Source organism: Heliangelus exortis, chromosome 3, assembly GCF_036169615.1.
Source record: "Heliangelus exortis chromosome 3, bHelExo1.hap1, whole genome shotgun sequence".
NCBI lineage: Eukaryota > Metazoa > Chordata > Aves > Apodiformes > Trochilidae > Heliangelus > Heliangelus exortis.
In genome coordinates this window covers 92,982,403-92,995,600 of record NC_092424.1, presented here as the reverse complement: position 1 = coordinate 92,995,600, position 13,198 = coordinate 92,982,403, and the positions used below count along the sequence as shown (strand labels likewise).

At 32.8% G+C, this 13,198-nt stretch overlaps 1 protein-coding gene across 1 annotated transcript in view; it reads right to left on the bottom strand.

Annotated features, from left to right (window-relative positions):
* The window catches only part of CSMD1 (CUB and Sushi multiple domains 1), a 956,173-nt gene that overhangs the window by 325,182 nt on the left and 617,793 nt on the right, over positions 1 to 13,198 (bottom strand). Inside the window, exon 6 of the mRNA XM_071741767.1 lies at positions 1,674 to 1,786. Coding sequence (XP_071597868.1) covers positions 1,674 to 1,786 — 113 coding nt within the window. The remainder of the gene's footprint in view (positions 1 to 1,673; positions 1,787 to 13,198) is intronic.

The window sequence follows — 13,198 nt, the reverse complement described above, 5'->3', positions numbered from 1 at the left end:
GTAATAAGAAGGAATTAGTGAAGCTATTAGATTAACCAGATCTTTATATCACTCTGAATTTTCATCCTATGCATGTTGAAAGACTGCCTCCTATGTTTTAACACAGCTTATAAGATTTGTATCACCAACAAAGAAATCTATTTAATTGCTATTGACCCTTTTAAGATATATAGCTGTGACTCACATAATTCAGATGTTTCTTTTTAATACAGTAAATCATATAAACCTTCCTTTTAGAAGGGATTATTTAAATTAAGAAAGGACATTTCCATAATTGTAAGAATCTGAACAATAATAAAATAGTTCCCCTTGTCATTCATGAGCAGTATTCTGTACCAGGGAAGTTTACCCTTACACCTTATCTCTGATGTATTACACAGAGCAACAGATACACGGCTGAAATAATGATCTTCTCAGGTATTTCCCTAAGGCTGGAGACATATTTGGCAGGAGACAGAATATATTGAAAAAAGACCAAGAAGTGGTTTTCAGTGTTGGGTTCTCTTTCCCAAACTTTCCTTTGTTATTCTGTTGAGTCTTTGTTTTCTGCTGCATCAGCAAGGTAAATAACATTGGTTTTGTGACCTCCAGTTAACAGGCTTAAGATGCAGAGTTAAAGTAAGCAGTGCACTTAAATTCCCAGTCAGCAACAGTGGTATTATATATGTATCCTCAGTGAACTGTAAAAATAATTTTAAGTGCAACAGATCACAGAGCACATGACTGTGTTGAGTAGACAAAATAAAACAATTTCATAGATTTCTTTTTTTTACTAAAATTTTTACCATCACCTTTTATGAAGAAAATAATTATGTAAATTAAATGCTTTTATATGTATTACATGTGTATGTTATAGTCACCAAAACATATAGTTGTTGCAGAGTATTTGCCACTTTTAAAGCAATACAGGAAATTTCAGCAAAAAAGGTCTGAACTCAGAAATGACTTGATGGTGTGGAGGGTAAAATACTTGAAACAGCTTATGTATGCATAGAATTTGAAAGTACTGATAAATTAGGAATCTCTTCTATTTTCAGTCTAACTGAAAGTATCTTTGATCTTGAGTAATGATTTATGAAGTACAAAAATCAATAAAGAATCCATTATAAAAAATTGCATTTTAATGAACATATTGATGAACATAAGCAGCAATTGACAGCAACACTGATATGCTCTTGCCTTCTTTTAAACTTGTATATGTAAATCTATGCAGGAGCGTGAAATATGATTTGTGATATGCTAGGGATGATTTAAATTTCCAGATGATGAATATAGCTCTTGGATGAAAGTTGGAGTATGAGTAATGAAGGAAGACAACGTTTAGATAGGGGCATGCCTTTGTGAGGAATTGTCTTTCTACAAGTTGCATTCCAGGCATGTTTTTAAAGCAAAGATCAGACTGCGTGCAAAGCAATTTATTAGAGAAAAAGTGAGCAAGCAAATACATACTAACAGCAAACTGCAATGTGAAGCACAAATGCTTTTCCCAAACGTAAATCCCTAGAGATGCCCAATCGCACATGGATAACAAACACTTAGTGTAAGAGCAGTAGTAGTATGAGTATGCTCTTTACTACACCCCTGATATCTAAACACAAATTTCTACCACCACCCCTTTAGCAATGTTTAAAGGTAAAGAACATTTTTTTAATGCACTTGTAGACATTTTTTACCTTGGAACTGAGCATTAAATCCTTTTCTTCTGTGGTTGCTATCAGATGTAAAATGGAGTCGTAACCAGTTCTTACTGCTGATAACAGGAGAAGGTAGATTCATACCAGTCAGCCTGGAAAAAGGAAAAAGAAACAAATATAAATGGCTGAAAAATTAATGTGTACAGTACTTAAAAGAGAAGGAAAAAAAATGCCCAAAATATACTGTTGGACTGTTTACAATGTATTTGACAACAGTGATTCACTGTCATCTAATATAAACTTATTATCAGTTTAGTAACTGTTATCCTGGAAGAAATGTTTGCCATTATAGATAGACATTTTATTGACACAAGCTGTATTTTACCATAATCTACCACTGCATTGCATAATTTGTTAATATGAACACACTCAACTAGTTACTAGTTACTACAGATTATGTGATATGCTGTAAATTCATTTCTTGGTTTAGCAGTTTGGGATTTTTGTATGATCATAATCCAAAGTTTCTAATTTAGCAATTTCTTTTTTTCTTTCTGAATAACTCTGAAGAACTCCAAGAAATGTAGTTTATCCCTTTCAAAAATGCTATGTATTTGAAACAAAACCCAAAATGATCAATATCAGAAATTCTCAGCTATGGTATAACTTGCGTGAGATTATGTTTGCCAGTAGTACTGTAGACACAATGCATATTATGAGAGCCATAAAAAATACACAAAAAAGAATTAAATAAGATGCTTTTCTTAGAAATGAATCAATGAACTGATGAAGATGCCTTTTGCACTGTAATATAAAATTTCAGAGTTTCAATAGATACCATGGATAATTAAAAAACACTGTGTTAGGGAATACTGATGCTGGAATAGTCTATTTAGAGTCATGGCCGAATCACTTTTATTGCTGTAATGAGATAACACCAACAAAACGCAACTTTTTTTTTTTTTTTCTTCATTAAGACATAGAAAATACATCAGATAAATTTCTATTCTCATTTATAATCTCATTTTCTTCATTTGGCTGTTAAAAAATAAGGATAAAAAAATGCTACTTTAAATTATTTTAACAGCTTTGATTGAAAAAAAAGATTATTTAAAGAAGGATTTATACATTTCACAATGTTACTATTGATATTTAATAGTTTCTACAGGTGCTGGTCAAAACATTCACCCCATGTATTTTTCTACATTTCACTCAAATGTACTTTTATACTTTCCATAATCTTCCATACGCTCTTTAGACCATTTTAGAGTATCCTTAGATTGGGTACTCTTAAGTATTTCAATGAACTGACATTTGCTGTTTCATAGCTACTTAGAATTTGGGTGTACCTTTAGGAACTACTGTGATATAATTAAAAGGAATTATCTGGAATACCAAAAAACATTAAATATGCTAGTACCTCTTAGGTATTAGTGGAATATATGATAAATCTGAACGTTTTTTGCTACATATACCCTGCAGTTCGTATCACTGAACTATGAACTAACTCGTATGTCCAAATGTACAAATCTATCTGATACAAATAATGCTTGGAGGAGCTTCTTTTCTTTTTTAAATGAAATATATGTGTAGAAACATTGTCTGGCATAGCCAGAGCTCTGGATTTCAGAGTATGCAAAAGTCCTGGCTGAAATATTAGATTGTTATGTTAATTATATTTTACATTAAAAGAAGAGTAAAATAACATTATATCCAAAGGAGATTTTGCACATTACCTGTATTTCTAATAATCAGCTATTTCCCAGATACACAATACAAACAAATATTTTATATCATTGTGAACTCTGCAAGGTACAACTAAATAGTCTAAAATCTTCCCATTATCCTAAGAAAGACAACCATAATATGATCAAGACACTCAGCGAGTATTTTAAGCAAACTATTTTAGCAGGTATTTGATTCAGCTGTATGATGTCTATCCTGCTGAGTACCAGTAAGGAATATGTTCCTTATCAGCAATGCTGTTTGTGTTTTAATTGAATAAGATTAGAAAGTGAAGAATGACTTAGTGGCTAATTTAGATGCTTCCAAAGCAAGCTTCTAACTAGTTCTCTCTGCTTCAAGTAGGAACACTCAGTATTAATTCCTCTGGCGTATGAATTGAAAAAAGTTGTTTAAATTCAGATTAGGTATTTACTCTAAAATCAGACGAAGACTCTGAACTCCTTTATATCAGACATAAATTATTCTGATAAGGTAAAGAACCGCATATCTTAATAGGAGAACCATATTTCTCATTAGAAGCTTCTATGTTTTGATCTTTATTGAGGTTTTCCCCAATGATGCATAAAAAGAATAGTAAAAGACATTCTCACTTGTAAGATATTGTAAGATATTGTTTGATTAATACTACAAAAGAAATAAAATTCTTCAGATATGTTTGAGAAAGAAAGGCTAATGCTCTGAAAAGGATAAAGCTTTTCTGACACTGATTTTAAGGACTACTATGTGACAGCCTGACTTGGATAGAAGAATAGCTAATCTAAATTTCATTAATCAGGTTTTTCATATACACATTATACAAATGTATATGTGATGTTATTTGGGCACTTTCTGGAAATATTTGGTCTGATTTGAAGAAGTGTTGAGGCTGTATCACTACTACTGCTGCTAGGCAGGCCTTCAGCTTCTAACTTCAGGGGGTGAAAATTTGTTCTCAGTTGAGCTACATGACAGATTTGAATGCTCTTTGCTAAACAGTATCTGGGGTCACACAATGAATGGGGATTAAAGCAAACATAAAATACCTGTTCATTCACTGAGTATCAATCAGTCAGTGACCTGTTAAAAAGCAATCCCAAAGGAAAAAAAAAAAATAAACAGAACATCATTTTTCACATAACCTCATATAACGATGCTTTTACCTGAGGGCTCAGGATGAAGATTGTAGGGGGAATCTCAATTCTCTTATTTCTAGATACTAGATATTGCACTGTGCTCTATGGAACAAGGCAGACTTCCAGAGAATTCCTGTGTGTGCTGCCTGGTACAGCATTAAAGAACAAAAGGGCCGAGTTTTGAGAACTTTATAGTTATATTAGTATCATACTACACCTCTGTTAATAAACACTGCATCTCACAAGAAATAATGAGAAATAATTAAACCATGTCAGCTACTCTATTTCTGCATTTGAAGGCAGCCTGGCTGTAGAAGGATCAGAGATAACAGAGGAGGACCTCTTACTGTTGATTACAGTGAGTAAACTTTTTGAACTGGACAGGCTGGATTGATGGGACAAGGTTGACTGTACATGATTCAACAAGGCAAAGTGCCAGGTCCAGCATTTTGGTCACAACAACCCCAAGCAATGCTACAGGTTTGGAGAAGAATGGTTGTAAATTTGCCTGGTGGAAAAGGACCAGAGGGTATTGTTAAACAGCCAGCTGAATAGAAGTCAACAATGTGCCTAGGTGGCCAAGGTTAGACACTGAAACAGGCTGCTAAAAGAAGTGGTTGAGGAGGTGTTTAAAAGACATGTTGATGTGGTTCTTAGGAATACGGTTTAGAACTGGACTTGTCAGAGTTATGTTAATGGTTGATAGATTTAGCTTATTCTTGGACTTGGTTGTATCTCACACGGGGCATTATATTTGCACTAAAGCCAAAGTCAAGGCTTTTTCCAGCTCTAAACTGGTGTTTGGAAAAGAGCTTTTTAAAGAAGATCTTGGTTCATTGATTGAACAGTGTTAGTAAATAGTTTTATTGATTATTGTTGTAATATTTGACGAAAGTCATAGGGAAAGCATTCCATGGCATTCTGAATGGAATATTCTTCCTCTGGAAGATAATTACTGCTCTCAAGTTCATGAATAAAAGAACAATGATTTTCTATATGTTTAGGGTTTTTTCTCAATATATGGCTTTCCTTGTCGAGCAGAAGTGGAACATTAAATTTTAGGACACGTAAATCAATTAGATTTTATTGTTAAATACAGTGATACTCAACCCAAGCCTTGAGTATTCCAAGCCACTCTTTCACAGCTTTCAAGAATTTCATCTGACCAGAGCAGAAGTATAGAGCTCTACAGCTAATACGGGAGCTACCCTAAAGAGAAATGAAAATTTTAAAAAGGTCTCAATTGTGCAAATGTAAAACCGAGCTTTTTTTGTTGTTACCAATATATATAGTAACTGAGCATTTCAAAGATAAAATTCTACTTTAAAAATTCTTCCCTAGTTGAGTGTAATTATTAACAGCTATGATGATAAAACATAGATCTAGAACACACACTGTATTCTGTTTAGAAGCAATGCAGCTATAGTGCTTTTACTGACATTATCCAAATGAGCATTTTTTGTTAACTTTCTGAAAACTAGGGTTTTTTTACTATCTTCATATTATTGTCTAAACAAATTCTCAAGAGGACATGTTAATGCCTTAAAAAATTTAGAAATTGCTCATTTAAAAGTAGCTGCTGATTTATTTGTTATTTAACTTTCAGTTACAATGAATCCTTAGTATAGGATTAGGATATAACAAGATACATTCCAAAGAGTAGATGTATAAATACATGGTTCAGTAATCATCAGTCTTATTATGAAGTACCTTTTATTTTGTAGTGCATGTTAATCTCCCAGAATTATTTACTGGAAAACACAAACATACAGCAATTTTTTGTATTTTCAGGGATAGCCATTATGAAAAACTCATTTATTTGATAGTGGTCATTCTAAAAAACAAGCTAGTTATAACTGTGCTATGAACAATGTGTTTATCAAATAAAAACAAATATTCAAATATTATTCAAATAAAAACAAATAAACACATTCGGTCTCTGCAGACTGAAAATAACTGAGTTTCTCATGTACTACTATCTTTTTCACTTTATCTCAGATGAGATTTAATCCAATCTGAATTCTAAAAAAAATTACTCACATATATAATTCCCTCCTAACAAAAATAATATCTTTTAGACTATGATATATTATTTATTTTTACACCATTTTTATTATATTTAAGGAAAAATATAGATGATAAATGGTATGTCAATTGAGCCCTTTTTGATAGAACTATTACAAATAATAATAATAATAGAATTTCTTCATGTTTATAAAAAGGACTATTAAGTGTTAGTGTCTGAAAACACTAAAAATAGATTTTTTTTTTGCATGTATTATATGCTAATGTTCTATCTGTTCACTGCCTAACATAATTTGGCTGCTGAGATGCTGACTCAGCCCATTTCAAAACTTTAGCATTTTCTATCTTCATATGGTTAAAGTTTCAGAATTCTGATAATGGAATTTGAAAATTTGAGCATGATCAGCAAATATACTACTTGAATGAAATATGGGTTTGGCTGAAGCCAAGCAATGAATCATGTACTACATAGGTATAGCAAAAAATATACATCAAAACTGTGTCATCACTATTTCTAAAAATTAAGTCTTCCCTTAGGGTGGAAGCTTTGTGCAGCACTGTAATTTTTTTCCTAAGCATCTTAAGCACGGAGTTAGACAAATAACACTGTACTTACACATTTCAGTGATGAAGCTCTAAAATTACCTCACTGGGTTTTGCTGCTATTTGGATTAGCTTTTTAGATCAAAGTTTTTTCTGACAATTCTAAAATTTGTCTTGATATAGAGCTAAGGCAAATGTTTATTTCTTTAGAGTATCTTTCCAAGCAAGTTAACTTATCTGTATTTTTGACACATTTTTCTTGCATTGGCCATATTATTTTGTACTTTTTGTATCATTAAGAAATATCCTTTTATTTTTTTGGCTACACTTCAGTGGCAAAAAGTAACTATTTCCATCAGAGCTGCAAAGTTTTGCCCCAGTAATAAATGTGGTGGAGAACAATGCATTTTTCCAGTAATTTATTCCAAATGCTTGTGATATTTTTTCCCCCCTTTTGTCTGAATACAGCAGATCGAGACACTAGTCATAAGGAAACAGAAAAACTTGGTGCTTGCCTAAAAATACTGTTTGGTAATCACCAGAAAATAACTTTAAATAAGAAGTACCACTTCAAGAACTATACTTAATAGGAATTGACACTTAGGTATTCCAGGTTCACAAAATGTGTCTCTCTTCTCTGAAATTATAATGTAATCAAGTGTAAATTCTGGGCTGTACCATCAGTATAACGTGACAAAAGAGCACCTGTGACAGTTCAACATAAAACATTGAATGCATCTTACTTGGAGAAATTTTCAGCCTAACTATGAAAACTGAAATAAAATATAAAACCTTCCCAAACGTATTTTAAAATTTTTCATTCTATTGTATGAAATCACTATATTGTAGTTTAAAACACTGTTACTATGTAAAGAACACAACAGCATGTTTTGTACCGGCTCTGGATACACTTTCAGGTAGCTTTTTATGCAAGAATAACATCTATTGGTTCAGTGGGAAAAAAAAAGTTTTCCCAAATGTCACAGAAGAAGAAATAACCAACCAATAGGGCAAATATTTCCTCAAATACCACATAATAATAGCAAAACCAAAGAGCTCTCCAAAACCAAATTTAGTTGTATATAGCCTATTAATGCATGGCCCCATAGAATAGCAGGCAACAGATTCATTGTGTTTTTTCAGACATGCCCCTTGTGTCTGTTTGCACATTAAAAAAGAGCAAAAACCTGCAAAAAACCCAAACCAAACAAAAAAAACCTCAAGAAAGATTGTGTCCACAGAGAAATGAAAAAGCCAGAGAAAACTGGGAAATAAAATAAAGCTTCATAAAACACATTTTCCAAGAAGATGCCATGGGCATTCTGATTCTAGACATAACTGAAGCAGTGTTAACTACAGATGGTCTACTACCAATATAAAAATATTTGTGATGTTGGTTCTCTTGAGCTAATAGTGGGGTGGGGAAAGAGAGAACTTTTTTCACCAAAATCGTATGAGATTGCAACAACATAAAGCTGTTCATAATATTGCATATTCTGGAAGCCAGGGAACTGCTAATTTATTCTGAAGTTTGGGCACACAGAATTTACTCGATTTCCTCATTGCTAAATTATATAACTACTATGACCTAAATCCTTGTCTCAGTAACACTACACAGCAATACCACTTCCACCAGGAGATAAGTTGCTTCTGTGTTCTTATTCAATAGTAAATTTAATGCAATCAAATGTAGTCTTGTTCATGTAGACAACCAATCTTTCCCTGTGCTAAGCATGGAGTTTGACAAACAGCATTGCCTGATTCAAGCCTGTGGATATTTTGGGATTCCTGATTGTGCTGCTTTGGATGGGATAGAGTTAATTTTCTTCATAGCAGCTACTATGAGGCTTTGTGTTGGATTTCGACCAAGAATAATGTTGATAACACACCAATTTTTTAGTTGTTGCCATGCAATACTTACATTAAGCCAAGAACTTCTTCAGTTTCTTATACTTCTTTTATTGGCTTTTTTTTTTTTTTAATCCCCCCATTTACTAATTATTATTGCCATAGTTATTTTTTTATTTCAATCATTAAACTTTTCTTAACTCATCCCTTCAGTTTTCTCATCATTTGTGTCTGATTCTCTTGCCCATCCCACTCAGTGATACTTACTTGCTGTCTGAAGTTAAACCACACCTCTAGTGAAAGTAGCAAAATTTTGCTTATTTCTTTCTAACAGCCAGATGTCTTCTGGCAAGACACAAATTATTTAGCAACAATGAAAACTGTGAGACAGGTATTTTATTCTTTGGTGAAGACACAAAACCTTTACACTAGCACACTTAAGAGCTAAGCCTGTTATTTTTAATTGCTGACATGATGAATAATTTTACCCTTTAATCAAATTTTCATGTATTTTGAAGCTCTCCATACACTCAGTCACTTACTTTCCTAATAGAGCAAGTAAAACCAACCAATAAGTGAAAATACAGATTTCTAAATTTTATACTTATATTGTAGGAGTGTCAGACATATATTAATAAAAAGCAGATTTCTTAGTGTATAGATGATGTTTAGCACAATATATGCAAGAGTTTTTTCTTTATTGCAGGCACTATTCATTGCTGGACTGTTCCTTCTTGACTCAAATTATTTCAGATACATTTTTTATTTAATCAAGATACATAAGATCTTCTGTGTAAAGTTATCCTTCATTCTGAACTAGGATGCGCCCACTGCATTCTCAAGAATTTTAAGTTTGTGTGCTATTGATTCACTTTGAATCTAAATTTTAACTAATAGCACTATTATGTTTCATAAAAAGAATGTTTTCCCAAGTCCTTAGTTTCTGAACTCCTAGGAAATACATTTTAATTAAATATCATCTATAGACTGTTCTAAAAGTGTGCAAAAATACATTATTGGACATGTTGCTTATATTGTTTTTCTTGTCACTAGTGAAATTTTAATCTAGATATTTGGTTGCCCCTCATAGACCATTCTTATTCTTCTTCACCAAACACCTCATTCTCATCCGAGTAGTTTTACATATTTCCTTACCTATTCATAGCAGGAAAAAAAACCCACTATGAATTATGTATCCTTCTCTACTGCTTGCCAACCTGAACATTTCACTATTACTCCTAGCAATTAAACCAGGTTCAGTCTAGATCAACCAACAATAGCAGTCTCAAATTATTTGCAACTATGCAAATTGAACACTAAGTTTACTGAAAGCTTCAATAGGCAGGTCAGTAATGGAGACAAGGGAATAGTGGGACAGTCCATTAAAGTTAATTAGCTTGTTAAAGTAATTACTTTACATGTTGGGTATAATACTATCATGAACTTTCCTGATTTACTTCTCATTTATTCATTCCCTGGAAAATTTTTCCTTCACCTGTGAAATGCTCCACCATCCACAAGCACAAAGAAAAGAAAGAACAACCACTAATTGTTTTCAAAGAAAACATGAGATTATGTATTTTTTCATAAAGACAGAAGTTAGTTTTGACACACACCGTTGTCATGGAGTGCATTAGGTTGACATTCATCTCAAAACTACAGAAACATGCCTGTCCCACGAAAAGGGACAACAAAAACAACAGCAATCCATTTTCTGTCTTTTTTCAAGTAAAGATGGAGTTCATACATTGCTACTGAAGCAGAAATTGTAATCAAATTGAAAGTGGTATATTTAATGGTATGTAGTATTTATTATATATAGAAAGCCATAGTTGAGAAGTAATGGTAATTAAAGGAGAGTCTTCCTTTGAAGAATGTTAAAGAATCCTAAAGGAAGCTTAGGATAGCATGAAAAAAATGTAACCAAACAATATCATTAAAAATTTTTAAAAGTGCACATAAAGACTCTGGATTCTGAAAAGACTTGGAAAAAATGGGAGAGGGAAAAAACTTCATGCAGTTCTAGCTATTTTTTCTGCTTTGCATGAAGTAATGCAATGTGATATAGCAAGGGATGTAAGTAGGGTTTCTGACTGATCTTGTGAGCCATACCTGGGAAGCAGGGGGGGAAGAAGTGGGAGTGGATGGGCTTAAATTTTAATGGGAAGAATAGATTGGAGAGTAGAGAGTAGATTCAAATAAGAAAAAAAATGCACACAAATAGCTGTGCTAATACCTTACAGTAGCAGATAAAATTACAAAAGCTATAAAAATTATGAAAGAACACAATTAAAAACTCAAAATCCTCTTGAGTAGATGAACACTGATAGCTGGAAGTTGACAAAAATCTGTAAACAAAATACCCATAAAATATTCAGAAACACAAGCTAGTTAACACTCACAGATAACATCATTAATTATGACTTCTGAAACGAAAAATAATTTTTCCACTGAGAGCCAGTTGCAAGACCTCGAGAATATTTCAGTAGCCAAAATAATGCAAGCTGAAAGAGCTTTACACATCAATGCAATGAGCAAGACTAAAGAGAACTACCCCAAATGTACAACACATCAGATGCTGCATTTAACTGCCTGAACAAGATTCAGTTATGAAGAACAACATACAATTTAAAAAACAAACCATGAGTTCAACTATAATAATTATAGGCTTATCAAGTTTAGGTGAAAGCTGGAAATCTAACAAAAGACAAGCAACAGCTTCATGAAAACACTAGGTTGAAAGGCATGAATGTGTAAAGAGATTTATTTATTCAGAGAAGTCTACAGCTCCTTCTCTCTGAATTTTTTTTAGAAAATAAGATACAACTATCTAGAGCATAAGATGACTTGAAATCATCTGTTCAGTACATATGGCAGTGCATCTCAAGAAAAGAAGCACCTTGTCACCTGCTTGTGACTATTCTGAGAGGACTACTGGAATTCAACAAGTGTTCAGTGTGTCCTAAGTGATATCTAAAGGTGGGACAAAGATTCATTCTTTCCCTTAGGTAAGTTTTTGGAACACCAAAAATGTACTGAAGGAGTACTTTATACATTATTTTTGTACTAATTTTTCTTAACAGCAAAATTTCAAGTTTTGGCTAAATGTGATGATAGCATTTCAATTTCAGCTAAGATACTATTAAACAATACTGTACCAGTCCACTTCAATTACAGTTAATACTTGACACAGATATCTTCCTGAAGGAATAATTCTCTCTCATACCACTGAACATTTACTTCATGCCTGTCTGATTATTTTTTTTTTAGCATGACCAGCTCTTTTCTGAATAAATTAACTATAGATGAATGAAATATAATTCAATTTAGCACTTTGTCTAACTCACTGAGAACACACAACTAATCCTAAAACTCAATTTTAGCACTACTTGAGCCACATTATTAATGGTATTTCATAGAATCACAGAAAATGATTGGTGAGTTGGAATGGACCCATCAGAAACATCAAGTTTGACTCCTGTCCTGAAGGGCACCTCCAGAATCACATCATGTGCCTGAGAGCATCATACAAATGCTTCTTGAACTCTTTCCTGAAACAAATGTATTTCAATTTTAAGTAAGTCCAAGAAGTTGAAAGTTTACTCTCCGGTAGAATATAATTTCAGTGGTTCATTAGCTTCACGCTTGTGAAAGATTAAAATGCTACAAGAGGCCTTATGAAGTTTAATTATCTTCTTTAAATACATTTTACAAAACACTGCTGACACACCAGTAAAGTGTGGATTTGTTATCTTTTATGATTGCAAATGACACACTAAAGCTGCTATCAAACTACTAGTTCTCTTAACTCAATTTCTGCAGTTATATTAAATTGCAGTGCTAATGAACACTCACAAAATACCATTATCAATTTCACAAATCCTAAAATGCTTTTAATAATTCACTGAGATTGAACTTACACTGAATCCCAGGTGCTAAGTATAATGATAAAGCACCCTACCTATTACCAAACCACCATTTCCGAGGACAAGAGGAAAAATGCAGAATGGTGATGTGTGTGTACAGGGCTCTTCACATAAAACAGATTTAATTTTTTTTGTGCTGTCCTTAGGGACAGATCAATCTAAAAGAAAGTAGTTCAACGAACTGGTCTTTGTGTTTTGCCACAGAACAATTTCTTCAATAAATGGAATTTGAATTGGATAGTTGCAGGCTGTGCAAGAGATTCAAGTAACTTGAAAAAATGTAACGAAGATTTAAAAATTGCTTGCATTACAAATAAGCAGGAACATAGACCTGAAACAAAGAGGACCAAGATTAGTTTCTAAA